Source organism: Zonotrichia leucophrys, unplaced genomic scaffold (genome assembly GCF_028769735.1).
Source record: "Zonotrichia leucophrys gambelii isolate GWCS_2022_RI unplaced genomic scaffold, RI_Zleu_2.0 Scaffold_345_54933, whole genome shotgun sequence".
Taxonomy (NCBI): Eukaryota; Metazoa; Chordata; class Aves; order Passeriformes; family Passerellidae; genus Zonotrichia; species Zonotrichia leucophrys.
The window spans coordinates 28,869-47,408 of NW_026992550.1; the positions used below are offsets into that span (position 1 = coordinate 28,869).

Below are 18,540 nucleotides of genomic sequence, written 5' to 3' on the forward strand. Positions count from 1 at the left end.
TTATGATGCTTGTATATCCCCATTCATCTGTTCTATGCCTTTAAGACCGGCTCTGAAGAGTGGAAGTTTTGTTTGGGTTTCTCTTATCAGGGACACAGAGAAAAGTGGTACATAAGGCTGTTTTTTCAATTCCAGCTTCAGCTTGCTGCTTTTGCTTGCTCTCTTTTTCTGCTCTTGCTTCTGCTCTGCTTTCTCCCTCTGCTTATTACCTAGTTCTAGCTAAACAGTCCACATTGCTTCCTGGACTGTTTCTCCTCTCCTGTTTCTGTGACCACCTCGAACCTGCTCCGGACTGGGACCCGGGAACACCGAAGTTTCGGCTGCAGCAGCTGGTCCAGCGCCGGAGGGACTGAGAACAGAGCAACCACCCCCGAAAGAGACTTTCTGATTTTGCCATCTTTCTCAGAGCGGTGTCATCGGGTATTGTTCATTTTGTGTGCTGGGGGGTGCGGGGCCAGTCAAATAAACAGGTTCTTTCCACCTCTCTCCGAGGAATTTTTTCCCGAACCGGTAGGGGGGAGGGGCCGTGTGGGTTTCGCTTTCTGGAGGGGCCCTCCTTTGCAGATTCTTTAACAAATTTGCCCTAAACCAGGACAAGGTTGCCATGCAAGATGTAACCAAATGCATGTTTTCAATCCCCATCTTCATCAACTGCTATAAACAGGTGGGGCAGTGTTCTTTATCTCTTCCATGACTCAGCCCTGATAACGCCCTCCAGGGGAGATAGCTTCTGTGAATGGGCCATTGAGTGTCACTGCAGGACTGATAAAATTCCATCATCCCATTGTGGGATGCTCCACTCAGGGGGAGGAACCAAGCATTTATACCTGGATATAAGCTGATTCTAGCAACACCAGGAGCAGCTTGCCTACTGGATTCCCAGAGGACAAGAGCTCCATAACCACCACTGGACATTGAGAGGAAGACCAGACCCTTCTACAGCATCACTGTTTTGACAGAACCACGTTCATCTCTCCAACAGGACTACAGCCACCATTTAATGGGACTGCTGCCATCACCCTGACCAACAGGGTGTCAGGTTATATCCTGACTCTGTCAGTTTAAGGCAGTGTTTCTGTATCATTGCCTTGATACTAATTTTGTTTTTTAATTGGAATTCTGGCTTAGACTCCCCCCAGGTTTGCCTTCAATCCGGTGCAAAATTTAGTGCGCTCATTCCTTGTTTTCCTCCCAGAACAGGATTTCCCATTCCTAAAACTTAGCCAGATGGAGGGAGAGACTGCAAGGAAGAGGAAGATGCCCCAGGACACCCAGGCAGGTGAGGAGGAAGTCAGTGCCCCTTTCCCCCTCTCTCCTGCTCCATCTCCCAGCCCAGCACAGCCCCCAGCTGCAGGACAACCCTGCTGCCAACACCATCCTACCAGGGATGCACTGGGGGGATCTCCTTCTCCTTCCCTCTGGCTCAGAGGCAAATCCCATCCTCTCCTTGTCTTTCCTCCCCCAGAGAGGAAGCTGATGATGGAGACCAAGAAGGACAAATTCCCCCAACAGAACCTTGTGGAAGAGGCCATTTTGAGCAGTGCCACGGTGCAGAATTCCAACTGGGAGGAAATGCCTCAGAGATCCCACAGGAAGAGGGGCTCCAAGGCCAGTCCAGGGTGCTCTCAGGAGGAAAGACCCTCCCTGAGCCATGAAGGTGGACAGAGCTTCAGCCAAAGCTCAGAGCTGGTGGTCCATGAGCAGCTTCATGATCAGAAGAAGCCCTACAATTGCTTGGAGTGTGGGAAGAGCTTCAGGCAGAGCAGCACCCTGATGTGCCACCAGATGATCCACACTGGGGAATGGCCCTATGAGTGTGGTGAGTGTGGGAAGGGCTTCAGCTGCAGCTCCGACCTCATCACCCACCAACGCATCCACACTGGGGAGAAGCCCTACGAGTGTGCCCAGTGTCAGAAGAGGTTTCAGACCAGCTCCAGTCTCCTCCAGCATCAGCAGATTCACACAGATGAGAGGCCCTTCTGCTGCCCTGAGTGTGGAAAAGGCTTCAAGCACAACTACACCCTCGTCAGCCACCGGCGCATCCACACTAGGGAGAGGCCCTACGAGTGTCCTGAGTGTCAGAAGAGGTTTCACACCAGGTCTGATCTCCTCCTGCATGAGCGGATTCACACGGATGAGAGACCCTTCCTCTGCCCTAGCTGCGGGAAGGGCTTCAAGCGCAACTTCCACCTCATCAGGCACAAGCGGACCCACACTGGGGAGAGGCCCTACGAGTGTGGGGAATATGGGATGAGCTTTAGCCAGAACTCTAACCTGATATCCCACCAGAAGACCCACACCAGAGAACGGCCCTATGAATGTGGGGCATGTGGGAAGAGCTTCAGTCTGAAGTCTCTCTTGAGCTGCCACCAGAGGATCCACACTGGGGAAAGGCCATATAAGTGTGGGGAATGTGGGATGACCTTTAGTAGGAGGCCCCAACTGATCATCCACCAAATGACCCACACTGGGGAGAAGCCCTACAAGTGCCCTGAGTGTCAGAAGAAGTTTCACACCAGTTCTCATCTCGTCCAGCACCAGCGGATTCACACGGTTGAGAGGCCCTTCCGCTGCCCTGACTGCGGGAAGGGCTTCAAGCACAACTCCACACTCGTCACCCACCGGCGCATCCACACTGGGGAGAGGCCCTACGAGTGTCCCCAGTGTGGGAAGAGCTTCACCAGCAGCTCTCATTTGACCAGACACCAACGGAGTCACCAGTAAAAAAAATCCTGCACATGCCCCAACTGCAGGAAGAGTTCATGCACTGCTCCAGCTTTATCCCCCATGGGAGAACCCACGTTGGGAAGAGCCCTAGGAACCCATTTTCCCTGTGATCCATGCTGGGAAGACAGCTGTACCTTTTCCTGCCCCTGCCAATGATATGATGTGGGATGGAAGAACATGAGGGCCTGGCCATGGCCCTGTCATTACATTTACTCCCACCTCAGGTCATTGCTGGGGGCAGGAAAGGGACTCTCTCTGAAGAGAAGGGTGAATATTCCAGGCAGGGGAAATTGTGGCCAGGCAGACCCAGTGAATTGTGTTTAGTTTTCCCTGTAAATAGTTTTTCTTATCCCTTCTGTTATCAATATTATTTCTGTTCCATTTGTTCCTTATTTTGTTGCTGTTCCCAATAAATCGTTCTTATCCCAGCCCGGGATCTTTGCCTTTTGTGCTTTCCATTGGAGGTGGGAGGGCAGCGAGGGCAGGGTGGTTTTAGTGGGAGCAGAAAATTGGGGAATCCCATTCCTGAACCCCGGCCCATGGAAACCGAGCATCTCAGCTGGTCCCAGCCCTGGTGGCCTTGGCAACAGCCTTGGGAACGGGTCCCTGGCTGGGGCTGTGGGAACCTCTTCCCTCTGGGGCCTAGGGACAGGAGTGGAGGGAACGGCTGCAGCAGAGTCGGGGCAGGCTCAGGTTGGATGTCAGGAAAAGGTTTTTGCCCAGAGGCTGCTGGGGCCCTGCCCAGGCTCCCCAGGGAAGGGTCCCAGCTCCAGGGCTCTCTGAGCTGCAGCAGCGTTTGGACAGCGCTGCCAGGCCCAGGCTGGCATTGTTGGGGTGTCCTGTGCAGGGCCAGCAGTTGGACTGGAGGATCCTGATGGGTCCCTCCCAGCTCAGCCAATTCTGTGGTTCCGGGATCCCATGAGCCTGGGGATGGGGCTGCCAATGGTTGCCATGGCAACGGGCTGTGGCTGCAGGCCTGATCTGGTGTCCATGGCTACCACCCCTGGCATGGGGTCACCATGGAGCTGCCAAGGGACTGAGCATAGCAACAGGGGCTAGTGATGGTTGCCATGGATACTGACCATAGCAACAGGGGCCTGGTGGCAGTTGCTATGGAAACTGACCAGAGCAATAGGGGGCTGGTGATGGTTGCCTGCTAAGGATCAGATTTCTCACAGGCCCTCAGAGAGGTTCCATGGGGACATTCCAAGAGTCTCCAGGGTGTTCCAGAGCTGGAATGTCACAGGCACAGACAGGGGCTCCATGGACACCTCCCAGGGCTTTCTGGGGATGGTAAAGAGCCCTGTGGTCAGAGGCAGTCACAGCCATTCCATGGTGACATCCCAGGGGACCTTGGGCTGCAAAGGCATCAATCTGTCACAGGCACTGACGGGGGCTCCATGGTGACATCCCAGGCGTCCCCAGGCTGCCAAAGAGCTGGGATGTCCCAGACACTCACAGGGGTTCCTATCATGGGCACAGTGGGAGCTTCAGGCAAAAGCTTTGTTTCTTTATTGGAGAAACACCTGCTGAGTCATGAGGTGAAGAAATGACACCCCGTAGCCACCATGGTTCCTCAAACACCTGCAAGGCCCGTAGACTTCTAAAATTCCTTCTAAGAGAGGAGACTGGGAGTGGCTGGATCCAATCCCAGCCCCAGACTTTGTCAAAGGTGTAAAAGATTGAACAGGTGGAATTCAACTTCAACAAAATTTGTCCCGCAGGATTAATGATAGAATACTAGATACATTTATATAAATATGTCTCTGGCTTATTCTGATCATGATCAGATGGAAAGATCACTAGCACAGTAATTTACTCCACAGATCAGGAGCTATAACAATTATTAGAATATAGTGCATTAGGAAGCAGTTTTGAAGTCAACAGGGCCTCGCTGGAGTTGTTGGAGCCCATTGCAGTCAGAGCCTCCTGCTCCAGCAGGAACTGCCTTTCCTGTGCCCTGAGCAGGGCAGGTCCCGCTGCAGGAAAAGCCCCAGGCCAGCCCCAGCACAGGGAAGGGCTCGGGCACAAGGGCAGAGTGCCGTGCTGGGAGCTGTGCCAGGGAGAGCCTGAGGCACCAAAGGCACCTTGGCAGCAGCAGCTGCTTGCAGGGCATGGCCAGAAGCCTCCCTTGGCAGCCCGGCCTGTTGCCACCACTGCAGAGCTGCTGCCCCAGGGCTCATTCCTGGCTGGGCTCTGAAAAGCCACTTCTGCTCCAGGAGCCTGACTGGGAAGCCATTGGCCCCAGCACCCTGGGGACAAGATATTAATGACAAAACTCTTCATGCCAGCAGAGCCAATGGAGGGGCAGAGGAAAGGGCAGAGCCAGGCCCAGGGGACAGGGCTGCCATGGTGATGGCTGTGAGGTCACTGCCCCTGCAGCAGTCTGGCTGCCCTCAGCAGACATTCTGGCCAGAAGCATTGTGAGGGCACCCAACACATCAGAGAACCCACACACCAGGAATTCTGTCCCTGAAGATGAGAAGGTTTCACTGGGTCAGGCTGCACAAATTGTCCTGATCTTAGACAGTTCCTGTGATGGGGCATCCCTTTCTCTGGAAATTCACTTGCAGCTTTGTGCCTTTCTCATAACTACAAAAGATTTCCTCCTTCTACCAAATGTAAATCCACCCTCATTCATTTTAAAGATATTGACCCTTGTTCTGTCAAGGAAACATTTAGGAGAAAAATCCTTTAATCACTATTTTTCCATTTTCCTAGGTCTTGGAGAGGACCCAAAAATCTCCCAAGATGGGGTTTGCAGGCCTCATCAGATAAGCACTAGGGAGAGGCTGATAGCTCCGGGGTCAGTGGGGTAGAGACTGAGGACTAAACAGGAATAGCCTGGGAGGGATGGAAGGGTGGTTTCAGAGAGTCTGGAGCTTTTTCTTCATAGTAGGAATGAGCCTGAAGAAGACATAATAGCACCAAGGGCAGCTGGGGAGGCCCAGACTGGCACCAAGAGAAAGGAATTTCCCTGGCAGGGCAGGGCTGTGGTGCAGCACGGCCCCAAGCATGAGCCTGGAGCAGCCCAAGGCTTTGTGTGTGCAGGCAGAGGCAGGCAGGAGGCAGAGCTGTCAGCAAAGGAAGGGCCCAGCCAGGTGGGGCAGACGGGGGATGCCGACAGCCTGCAGGGACAGAGGCGCAGGGCAGGGACACGGTGGCACAGCCTGGGCTGCACAGGGCACAGGGATGGGCAGCAGCTGCAAGACAGCCCTGCCAGAGCCAACTTGGGCAGCACTTTGGCCATGGCTGCTGGGCCTGGGCCTGAGGCAGGAGCAGGAGACAAGTGACCCTTGCAGGCCTGGGGCCTCATTGCCTCCTTGTCCCTGCTCAGCAGCCTGGCAGGGGCCGCCCCATGCTCCTGCCCTTGCCATTGCACATCCCCACATGCCAGTGCCCATCTCGGGAAGAGCCCTGAGCAAGGAGGGAGGGGACAGGATCTGCCTGGCCAGGGGCTGGGGCTCAGGCCTTGGCCCTTTGCATTCCTCAAACACATCCAGCTTTGCTTAACACCAGAGACACCTTTGCCTTGCTTGTCCCCACCTACCATCACTGCCTCCAGTGTTCTGCTCTAACTGGAACCTGGGGACACTTTCTCACTTGTGTCCCTGACAGAAATCTCTTCAAATACAAGAAACTTCAGTGTTTCAATGTAACTGAGTTCTTGAGTGTTCTATGAGATCACAGAGCTGGCTGTGATGTCACAGAGGAGGGTGTGAGGCCATAGAGCAGACTCTGCCATCATAGAGTGTGGCTCTGTGGCATCAGAGAGTGGGTTGTAACATCACCAGGTGACTGTGTAACATCATAGGGCAGGCTGTGACATCACAGGGTAACTTTGTGGCATAGCAGTCTTCTGTGACATAAACAGCACTGTTGTATGAAATCACAGGGTGACATCATAGAGTTGGCTCTGTGACATCACATGGGCTTTGTGTCATCTCAGGAGGCTTTTCGCCATCACAGAGGCAGTGTGACATCACAGATATGTCCATGTGACATCAAGGTGGGCGTTGTGATGTCACAGGGGAGATATGATATCACAGAGATAGGTATGTGACATCCCAGGAGGCTGTGTGACATCACAAGTGGTTGTATGACATCATATGGGCTGTATGACATCCTAGGGGCCATGTGACATCACAGGGGCTGTGTGAGGTCACTGGGGAGGTCACTCTGCCCCGGCCCCCCTCACAGTTCCCCCCAGAGCAGTCCAACCCTACTCGTGCACAGCGGGGTCCCCTGTCCCCCCGGGTCCCCCCGGGTCCCCCCACCCCCGGCCCTGCAGCCTCCCCCAGAGGATGTTCCTGGAGATCGACCCCAGAGCCTGACACGGGGACGGGGGGCCGGGGCCCTGGGGGTGGCACAGGGGGACAGGGACCCCCCGGCAGCGTCCCCGTGTCCCCCAGGGCCAGAGCCTGGGCCAGGGCTCCTTCACCCTGCTACCAATGAGGGCTTGAGAGCGCTGAAAAAATCCCCAGCAAGGGATCAGCCAAAACCAGATTGAATATTAAGGGACAGCAGCACAAAGTTCCTTGGCAAGAGTCACTCTGCTCCTGACCGGACACTTCAGGCACACCAGGGAAAAAAAGCAGCAACAAAACAAAACAAAATCCAGGCAATCAAACCAGAAATGAACCAAGAACTGGGATGTTTATTCCTGTGGAAAAGAATTGTCCTTCTAGTCCAGGTACCCATGGCCAGAATTGGGATTTCACCTCCAACATTCCCAACATTCCCTGTTGTGACAGACTGGAGGAGATTGTTGGCTGGAAACATTTTGTGTGTGGGGGGAGGAAGGAGCAGGTCCAGCCTTGCCCTGCCCTGGAACCCCAATCCCCCCAGAGCCTCTATCCCAGCCCAGCAGTGTCTGCCAGTCCCTGGCACAGCACAGGCAATGCTCCACAGCCACCTCTGCAGCCCCAGCCCAGCTCCTGAGGGACCAAATGAGCCCAAGGCCCACCTGAGGGGAAGGGCCCAGGGAGACCAAGGGGTATTGAAGGCTGACCACAAAGCAAGCACACATCTTGACCCTACCTCCTCATGGAATTTCCATTTGAACAGTGCTGGAATCCAAGAGTTGGTAGCTTTGTGTGTGCTCCTCTGTATCTTTTTTGCCTTGCTCTCTTTCTGTGTCTTCTTCTTCAGTTTCTGTGCTCTTTCAAATTTTGATCAACATGAAATTGAACAGGCTTAGAATTTTTGAAGTTGAATGGGCGAAGTTAATGCTTTGAGAAGTGTTTTTTGTTGATTGAATGTCTGTTGTAGTTTGACATGTGAAGTATTTTTAAAAGTAATACAAAACTTTTTGTGTAACTGACAGTCTGTTAAACCACTGAGATACTGAACACGCCTCTGTGAAAAGATGAAAAAACTCAGGAACCTCCTCTTTCTTTTCCAGTCAACAAAGAAGCAGTGGGCCCTGGCCCTGGCCCTGGCCCTGATCTCAACCAAACCCAACCAAACCAAACCAAACCGAACCCAGCAACTCTGCCATGGGCCGAGCCCCTTCCCCCATCTGCAGGCCACCTTCCCCATCAGCCCCCATTCTAAGCAAACCAAATCCAACAACTCCCAAACAGGAAAACAAAAGAGGCTACAAAACCCAAACCAGAACAAAGCTGGCCACAGCAATTAAAATCTTACCATCAAGTCCCCTTCTCCAACACAATTAAAACTAAAAACTCCTACAACCTACAACCCATACAAAATAACCCTACAACTAATATTAAAAACAATAAAAAGCCCCAAAGCAGTCATAAAAGCAATCCTAATACAACTCAACCACAACTTCCCCCACAAGTTATCAGCGGATCAGGTGTAAATACTTTCAATACTTCAATCCTCCCTCAACCAAAAAAAAAAAAATATATATATATTAAAAAACCCCAATAAAACCATAAAATTCAGTGAAAAGTTAAATCCCTCCCCCAATAAAGAAGAAAAAACACCTTAATCTTAAAACTAAAATCTTCTTATAAACTATATAGAAAAAAACTCTTTTTCTTTATAACACATAAAACTATAAAAAAATTCAAATTAATCAAAATATTTCAAATTAATCAAAGAAAAACCTGCATGTTAAATAAATAAATGTTAAAATAACTGCAATTTTACAAAAAGTTTAAACAGGGGGAAAAAACTGTCATCCAGTATCCCCAAGAGAAGATCTCTATTGTCAGAGATAAAACTAATTTTAAAAGAAAATAATAAAAACATTTAGCTTTAAACAGCTCATCTTTAAAACAATACCCCTTAAGTTGACATGACCCATCAACAAGCTGTAAAAAAGCTTGTAGCAATAAAAAAAATCACAATAACAAAGATCCCCAGACAACTGTTATCCATGACAAAACTAAGAACAAAAAACAACCTATTTTTCCCTCTTTTAAAAAAATCTCCATAAACTTAACAAGAAAAACTTCTCCCCACAGTAAACTAAAAAAGTCGATTCTAGAAATAGTGAACTGACTAGAAATGTTTAGTTTAGTTTCTTTACATTTTCAGTAAAATGAAAAAAAGTAAAGAAAAAAAAAGTATTCTAAAAAATTTATTTTAATTCTTAATACCTTTTATTTAATTTTACTTTTAATAAATTTTTATTTATACCCTTTTAAATTTTTAAGCCTACTATACCTTTCTTGTAATCCTATCTCGCAACAAGATAAATACATAAATAATTAACCAGCACTAAAACCCAACATATTCATCAGTACATTAATTAAGAAATCTCAAGATTAGAAAGATCTATAATTAATAAACGAAAAGCACTACAGTGTCATAAAAAACATTTTGCCAAAGTTTCTCTGATTTTCTAAAGTTGCCAGTAAAGGCTGTTTTGTTGTTTTGAGTTCCTGAGAATCTCCAGTTCGTATATCTCTAGGGAGTCCAACTCACAGCACACAAGCAATTGTAATTCTTTTTAAATGTCTCCTTGAGAGAGTTGTTCGGCGTTTAGGGGTCAGGACTTGTGTGTCCTGCTTGGCCCAGCCCAGGCAGGGCTTTCCCAGCCACATTCCACACTCCATTGCCCAGCTGGAGCCGCTGGTGCCTCTGAGTTGTGCTGCCCCAGCCCCAGGGACGCTCTCCTTGTCTGCCCATTCCCCCACGGTCTCTGGGCAGGGATGGCCTCAGTGGGGGCTGCTGACATCCTCAGCACCTTGGAGGCTGCTGCTGAATTTTCCTGCTGCAGAGGCTTGTTCAGCCTTCAGCTCTTCAGTGCAGGAATTCAGTGTCCCAGGGCTCATTAGCATTCAGAACACCTTAACAACCAAAGCCTCTGGGAATCATTTGATTTCAGTTTCCTAATCCTTTGTAGTTACTGACAGAGATTTCAAAAGTGCATTCAACTGAATATGTTCTATTATAAAAGACAGTAAGAAAACATTTTTTTAGGTCCTGTTAGGTTTTTTTTTTTTCCCCTTGTTAATAGCAATCTCCAATTGACACTGAATCCAAGTATCACCTCATGCAGTTTGAATAGATATGGAAATCATGATCCTTCATAGCTGACAATCAATCAGACTCTGTCCCTACCCCCACCCCACCATTTCCCCCATCCAAGCCCTGGCACTCAGAGCAGCCTTGTGCAAATCTGAGCTCCCTCCAGCTCAGGCTGCACCTGCAGCTTTCAGCTCCTTGGCTCCAAATCCCACCTGCTTTCCTTGGAGAAGGAGCTGCCCAAGACACAGAGGGATGTTCATTTCCTGTCAGCCAACAAAGCCAAGGGAACACACAGCTCCATCAAACGCAAAAGTCATTTCTCTGCTGGATATTAAATCCACTTTCTACAGCAGACAGTCTCAGAGCAATGGAAAACACCTTCTGTGCCCAGCACAGATCCCAAGGTGCCCCCTAACCCTCCCTGCCCCAATTCTGCCCAGATTTGGTCTTTGCACACACGAGTCACAGGCTGAATTCAGGATCTCCCTCCATGCCCAGAGGGAGGAAAAGAGAGAAAGGGGATGAAGAGCTCTCCTGTGCAGAGCCAAGGTCCAAGTGCAGCCCCTGCAGTGGGAACCACAACTCATCAGGTTTGTGTCCTTTGGGTTCAGGGCCTGGTGACACTCAGAGGCACAGAAAGGTTTCTTGTCAACAAACAGAAGTTGGACATTTGAACAGTTTAATAACCATCACAGCTCTTTTCTCAGCTCTCTGGGATGTCCCAGCAGCATCTGACATGTCCCCCATCCCCAAGGAATTTCTGTACAGGAAGAGTTTTTGACAAAGACATAATAATAGGGAATTCTGTGTTAAAGACCCTCAGGATGATGTTGACTAATATTTATTTGAACATCAGAAAGATGGGACAACTGCTTGGAGCTCAAACCATGAAATCAGTCAGCTGAGAGGCCCTTGAACATCCAGATAACATCTGGAGGAGAAAATCTGTGAGCAGTTGGAAAGTCAGAGATCCCTCTGGAGATCCCTCTGAAGAGATGTCCTTAGACAGAGCCATTTAAACAGGAGAGATGGAAACACTTGATGGAAAAGAGAGAGATTAAATATTAGGCTGAATATTGATGACACAAGGTGATGGGAAGATCAGTATATCTTCTCCTGCCATCAGTACACTTCCAAGAAATCCCCGTTCCTGGTGGGAAAACTTTGCCATTTCTTAAAAGTACTCAAATGACCCAGAGAATAAAGATTTGCTTATATATTATGGAACTAACAGGTACTAAAACCTGTGCCCTTTTCCAGGCAGATATCAGTTGTGTGCCCATGAACAGGCAGTGCCACTTGTGCCCTGAGGTGCCCAGCTGGGATTGGATCTCTCTGAGAGCACCTGAGGGAGAGCAGAGCACCTTGCAAGCTGCAGGTCCCTGCCAGCCCTGCAGGGCTCCTTGTCCCATCAACATCTGCTCTGCTGCAGCCTGAAACAGGCCCAGCATGGTGCTGGGATCATCAGAGAGCTGAGGTGTGTGCTGGAATTCCATGCCCAACCTTGCTCATTCTGTGATTCTCTGGAACCAGCCATGGAAGTAGTTGTTTGAGCCTGGGGACAATGGAATCAAGGGGCCCCTTTGTGACCCTGCGGGGCCTTGTAGAACCAAGGGGCCATTGGGCCACTGTGGAACAAAGGAGACCCTTGGGAGAGCCTGGGGACAATGGAATCAAGGGGCCATTGCTCTATTTCAAGGACTATGGGAACTAAATGAACAATTGTGATAGTCTGGTGCCCCATGAAACCAAGGGTCCCTGGTGACACTACAGGATCAGTGTGACACTGCAGCACCAAGGAATTCCTTGTGGCACTCTGAGGCCTCATGGAACCAAGAGGCCACTGTGACCCTGCAGGGCCTTGTGGAACCATGCAGAGCATTGTGACAGAGAAGGACCTGGTGTCAGGATGGGGCCATTGTGACACTGCAGGGCCCCATGGAACCAAGGGGCCAGTGCTGCTCCTCAGAGACTCATGGAATGAAGGAAAGATGTTTGACACTGTGGTGCTCCTTGGGACCAGGAGGCCATGGTGACACTGTAGAACCAAGTAGAGCATTGCTGCACTGCCAGACCTCATGGAACCAAGGACCATTGTGACACTGCAAGGCCTTGGGGGACCAAGGGCCATTGTGACACTGCAGGGCCCAAGGAGCCAAAGGACTTTGTGACACCAAGGGGTCCCATGCAGCCAAAGAGACATTGCCACACTGGGAGGCCTCATGGAAACATGGAGATCATTGGGACACTCTGGGGCCTTATGGAACCATGGTGACACCAAGTTGCCTGGGAGTGTTGATCTGCTGGAGGGTAGAAGGGCTCTGCAGAGGACCCTGGACAGGCCGGATCCAGGGCCCAAATCCAGCAAGGTGAGGTTTAACAAGTCCAAGTGTCGGGTCCTGCACTTTGGCCACAACAACCCCTGCAGCACTACAGGCTGGGGATAGAGTGGCTGGACAGCAGCCAGGCAGAAAGGTACCTGCAGAGACTGATAGACAGCAGGCTGGACATGAGCCAGCAGTGTGCCCAGGTGGCGAACAAGGCCAATGGCTCCTGGTCTGGATCAGAAATGGTGTAGCCAGTAGGAGCAGGGCAGGGATTCCTCCCCTGTGCTCAGCACTGGTTGGACAGTGCCTTGAGTGTTGTGTCCAGTTCTAAGCCCCCTGTGGTGAGAAAAAGGAAGACATTTGTAGCAGGGAAAAGTAAAGAAAGCAAAGGTAAAGGCAAGGAAATGCTCAGGGCAGTTTGGGCGTGGCTGCCAGGCAGCCCTGGCTCTGAGCAACAGCATCTGCAGTGGCACAGGAAACTCCCAGCTGATGGGAACAAACCTTCTGGCTGACTGCAGAGGCCAGGACAAAGCTGAGTGCTTTCCCTGGTGTCCCCCAGCCCTTGCCGGCCCCAGGGGCTGATGGCATTTGTGCTCCCTCAGGTTCATGTCCCCACACCAACAGCATGGGGGTGGCTCCTGTCTGCTCTGTGCAATGCAAACAGGGGCTGCTGAGCGAGTGCTGCCGTGTCTGTGCCTGCAAGGATGGGGCACCTGTGTGAGCTGGGGGAGAGGTCAGGGCTGCAGAGGGGGGATGTTGTTGGCAGCTCCATGAGGACGCTCTGGGACGCTGCCCTGGGCTGTCCAGTGCACTGGGGATGGATCAGCCCCTGCTCTGCTGCTCTTTCCCATCTGCCCCAGGGCCCTTGCAGAGCCCCAGCCATGCTGTTTGCCCCCAGCCTGCCCATGGCCAGCCTGGGGCTGCTCACGGGGCTTTTCTGTGCTGAGCATTGGCCTGGCCATGTTCTTGAGAGAGCCTGGGCATAGAGCCTGGAGCCCCCAGGGCCTGGGCTGAGGCGTCAGCGCTGCCCCAGCAGTGCCCATGGCCTGTCCCTGCTGCAGCCCCGGCACTGCCACCCCCAGGGCTGTGCCCGGCCCCGAGAGCACTCAGGCCCTGCAGCAACACCAGGGCCACCAGGGCAGCGGGGCAGGGCCACGGCAGCAGCACTGGCAACACCAAATGCTGCTGCTGGGCACAGCTGCTGGGCCAGCACTGATCTGCCCCCAGCTCTGCACACAGACATTGCTGCTGCAGCTCCAGAGAAGGCAACAAAAGGACAGAAAAGTTCTGCATTTTTCTGCTGAAAACTTTGTTGGGAGAGATCATCATTTCATTTAAAGGCACCAAGAAGACAGACCTCATTGACACAGTCTTTGGTTACAGGGATAGTGGAGAGGAACAAAATGACCAATGGAACAAACAATGAAATTTCTTTTTGGACAATAAGAAAAAAGTAAAACAAAGGTAATGAAATTCTAAAATGAAACCAAGAGAAGTATCAAAGATTACTTTTATTACAAGTGATTTGCAAGTACTGGCCAACAGGTTAATGTTCCTGGAAGCATCCAGTCATCAGTCTCCACACTGCAGCCTTGAGCTCCTGGTTCCTCAGGCTGTAGATGAGGGGGTTCAGGGCTGGAGGCACCACTGAGTACGGAACTGACAGGGCCAGATCCAGGGATGGGGAGGACATGGAGGGGGGCTTCAGGTAGGCAAATGTGCCAGTGCTATAGAACAGAGAGACCACAGCCAGGTGAGGGAGGCAGGTGGAAAAGGCTTTGTGCCGTCCCTGCTCAGAGGGGATCCTCAGCACGGCCCTGAAGATCTGCACATAGGAGAAAACAACGAACACAAAACAACCAAATGATAAACAGGCACTAACAGCAAGCAGCCCAAATTCCCTAAGGTAAGATTTGGAGCAGGAGAGTTTGAGGATCTGTGGGATTTCACAGAAGATCTGGCCCAGGGCATTGCCATGGCACAGGGGAAGGGAAAATGTATTGGCTGTGTGCATGAGAGCATTGAGAAAGGCACTGGCCCAGGCAGCTGCTGCCATGTGGGCACAAGCTCTGCTGCCCAAGAGGGTCCCGTAGTGCAGGGGTTTGCAGATGGACACATAGCGGTCATAGCACATGATGGTCAGGAGGCAAATCTCTGTTGCAAGAAAAAATAAAATCAGAAAGGCTTGGGCAGCACATCCTGAGTAGGAGATGTCCCTGGTGTCCCAGAGGGAATTGTGCATGGCTTTGGGGACAGTGGTGCAGATGGAGCCCAGGTCGCTGAGGGCCAGGTTGAGCAGGAAGAAGAACATGGGCGTGTGCAGGTGGTGGCTGCAGGCTACGGCGCTGATGATGAGGCTGTTGCCCAGGAGGGCAGCCAGGGAGATGCCCAGCAAGAGGCAGAAGTGCAGGAGCTGCAGCTGCCGCGTGTCTGCCAATGCCAGCAGGAGGAAGTGGCTGATGGAGCTGCTGTTGGACATTTGCACTATCTTGGCATGGGAATCTGTAAGAAAAATAATGATGGAATAGTTGCATTTAGAGAGGACTTTATATGTCCCAGCACAGCTTGGGGGCACTTTCCCCCCACTGCCTGCCCAGGGCTCTGCTGCCTGGAGCTGTCCTTGCCAGCAGCTGCTTCCCCTGTGCCCAGGGATGGGCCCTGCCAGTGCTGCCAGAGCCCAGCCCAGCCCTGGGGGCTCAACTCTGCCCTGCAGACCGGTCCCAGCTCAGGCACTGCCCAGGGGCAGCTCTGGATCTGCAGGCTCTGATGGCAACGTCAGAGCAACCCTGAGGAGGTTGGAAAAGTGACACTGATGCTGCCTGGGAGGGGCCCTGTGCTGATTTCTGTCACTGCCTGATTTGTTTAGATCAGAGATAATTTCTTTTTTTTTTTATTTGCCTCAAGCTGAACTAAAAGGAATATCTATGGTCAATTTCCCATTCAGGTAACCCAAAACAATAGATTAAAAATGCAGGACTTCCCCTTTCCTGTTGCCCCTGCCTTGCTATGCTCCCTGTATAATCTACTTGAAAATGTTCTGCAGGTACATGCCGGGATGAGAGCAGTCCTGGACAATGCAGCATCATCACCACACAAGGAGAACACTTCCAAGCCTTTCTAGCTCTCTCCTCCCACCCAGATCTTGTCCCCCAGTGCTGGGAGCAGCTGCCAAGGCTGGCTGAGAGCTGTCCCTGGCAGGCAGCAGAGTCCCTGCCCCAGCACAGTGCCCTGGGCTGCAGGACCCTGCTCTGCAGGACAGCCCAGGGCACCCCTGGCTGCTCTGCACAAGAGACAATCAGAGAATGCACTCACAGGGTCTGTAGGCATTGGGATGTTCCAGCTTCAGGAGATGGCTCCAGGAGCTGCAGCTGCATTGTCCTGCAGCCAGAGGTTCCTGTGCCAAGGGCTGGCAGTGATTCTGCCCCAGGCACTTCTCAGCACCTTCCCAGCCCTGACTGATTGAAGCTCTCTGTGCCTCTGTGCTGTGCCCGGGGTGGCTGCAGGCAGTGCCCCAGCCCTGCTGGGCTGGCAGAAGAGCTGCTCATCAAGAGAAATGTGCTTTTGAAGCTCTTCTTGGTAACCAGGAGCTGCCTCTGTGCCAGGAGCCCAGCCCAGCTCAGCAGCACAGAAACAGCACAAGGACTTTAATGAGCCTCTGGGGCTTTGTGCTCAGGCCCTGAACATCAGTCCCTGAGAGGGAGCTGAAGAAACCTCTCCAGAACTCCAAGTCAGAATCACACTCCAAAGTTTCTTGGACTTTTAATGGGTCCCACTGAGGAACACCACTGAAAAAGTGTCCCCAGGCCCTAGGCAGAGCAGAGAACTGGAGGCAGTGATGACAGGTGGGGACAAAGAGAAGCCAAGTCTTGGTGCCCTGGGCCACAGCAGGGTCTGTGCCACCAAGGGCTGTGAGGAGACACCTTGTCCTGAGGCCCTGGGGCCTCCTGGCACAGCCCCAGCCAGGCTGGGCACTGTCAGCCCCTTGTCCTGCCCTCAGCATCCCCCCCTAGCCCACATCCCATTGGCCTCAAGGATCTGCTGGAAGGAGTCCCTGGCGAGCCTTGCTCAGGAATGGCTCTGGGGGCTCCTTAATTCTCCCTGCAGGGACTGCAGGTTTGTCAAAGGACTTGGGGTTTGCCTTTAGCCTTGGAGTCTCTGAGAGGTTTGTGCAATCATGGCCTCCAATTATCTGCTGTAATTAGTCCCTTGAGAGGCTTTGTCAGTAACAACACTCAGAGGGGCTCATTAATGCTTCAAGGTACTTCATTTATTTAAAGGTACTTGGTGTTTCCCTTTTGATACAGACTCTGTGAGAGGTTTGTGCAATCATGGCCCCAATTTTCTGCTTTAACAAGTCCCTTGAGAGCATTGTACTGGCAGTCAGTGGGGCTCATTAATGGCTTTAGATACTCAAGGTTTTTAAGATACTTTATGTATTTAAGAATACTTTTAGGTACTTTTAAGGTACTTTTCTTTCCCACACTGAGTCTCTGAGAGGTTTTTGTGCCTTCCGGACCTCCAGTTCTCTCCTCCAAGGAGTCCATGAGGAGCCTGTGTTGGGTATCTTCCTTCTTTCTGTTTTACAATAAAGACAGAACTGAAAGAATTTTGTAAGACTTCTAAAAGCATCCAAACAAACATGGGATAATTAAAAATACAGCAACAACCACTAAGAGAATTAAATGTCCTGTTTTAGCTAGACATCATCCGATCCTTTTGTCCCTTGGATTAGAAGATTTTATTGAACCAGTCTTTGTTTTCCACTTGAAGCTTCTTGAACCCTTCCTTCAGTACCTGAATGCTCTTGTGGATTGACTCGCTGTGGCTGGAGAGGTTCATGCAACATATGCCCTCAGAGTCTACACTGCCATGTTTCCCAGTCCGAGCTGGCAGCCAGGTCAGAGGACGCTGTGCTGGCAGAAGGCTCTGCCCGCAGCTCACTGGGCCTGGATTTGTGCTCGGCCGTGCCTTCGGGTGCGGGGCCGCTGGTCTTTTTGCGCTGAAGGTGCAGGAACCTCCACAGTGTCTGCAGAAGAAGGACAGGCGGGAAGAGAGGGACGTTCCATGGTCTGCTCCAAGTGCAGGATCTGGCCAAGCAGTGGCAGCAGGCCTGGTCCAGGAGGGATGGTAGCAGGTACCTGCGCTGCTTGGTGGAAGCGGCCATGGGTGGGATCCTGCTCTTGAGTCTGGTCCTTGGCCGCATCTGGCAAAGAGCGAGCGCAGCCAGAGCTGAGGGGCTGCTGGAGAGGCTGGAGAACACAGCCCAGCCCTGCGCTGCCCAGGCAGGGACAGCCCTGGGAGTCCAGGGGACGGAGTACGGCTATTGGGGGGAGGGGTGTTGGAAAAGAAATGAAATTTAGCAAAATGTTTTATTATAGTTTAGTTATGAATTTTGTGTGAATTAGTTTGTTAAAAAAAATAGTTTTGTAGCCGTTGATATTATGTGTTGAGTTATGTGTAACCTTGGCAGGTGGCCTTAGAAACTTAATAAACATTAAGCCAGGGTAGGAGAGTAACAAGACTAACCGGTTTGGGGGATAGCATACAATAGGACAAGCAAAACATTTATGATTTTGCTCGTGAACTAGGGAATGTATTACAAGGGTCCGTAGTTTGGCGAAGGGCCACTGTTTCTTGGAGACTTTGTTATGAATTGCATGTATATAAAAGGAAACCACCCTTGTGTGAATTTAGGGGTTCTGATTTTGGGACGTTAGTCCGCAGGCCCCCGGGCCCTTCAATAAAGCGCCGCACAAAACTTATCCGAGTTCTGTGTCCTTTATCAATCGGGCAACAGTTTTCTGGCGACCGCGACGGGACTCCGAGGGTAGCTGGGGCGGCTTGCATCTCGATATACTCCAAGCCGGTGCCGAGCATTTCTCGGAGGAGTCATCGGTCATGCCCGGCTCCCCCGCGCCTGTCGGACGACTGCATAAGGTAAGCCCAAAGGCGCTTTATATTGGGAAAAAGTGATAATTGGATTTGGTTTGGTGGTTAATGGAAAAAAAAGCCTAGGCTCCGGCCATAAGACGTCTAAGGG

General features: G+C 51.4%; 1 protein-coding gene and 1 pseudogene across 1 annotated transcript; one reads left to right on the forward strand and one right to left on the reverse strand.

Moving 5' to 3' along the window:
- Nucleotides 1–1,227: 1,227 nt before the first annotated feature.
- Nucleotides 1,228–12,751, forward strand: LOC135441567 (zinc finger protein ZFP2-like; annotated as a pseudogene).
- Nucleotides 12,752–14,046: 1,295 nt separating this feature from the next.
- LOC135441568 (olfactory receptor 14A16-like) lies at nt 14,047–14,979 on the reverse strand. Its single transcript, XM_064701125.1, has one exon. It carries the CDS (start codon nt 14,977–14,979, stop codon nt 14,047–14,049), a length of 933 nt encoding a protein of 310 aa, XP_064557195.1.
- Between the last annotated feature and the right edge of the window lie 3,561 nt (nt 14,980–18,540).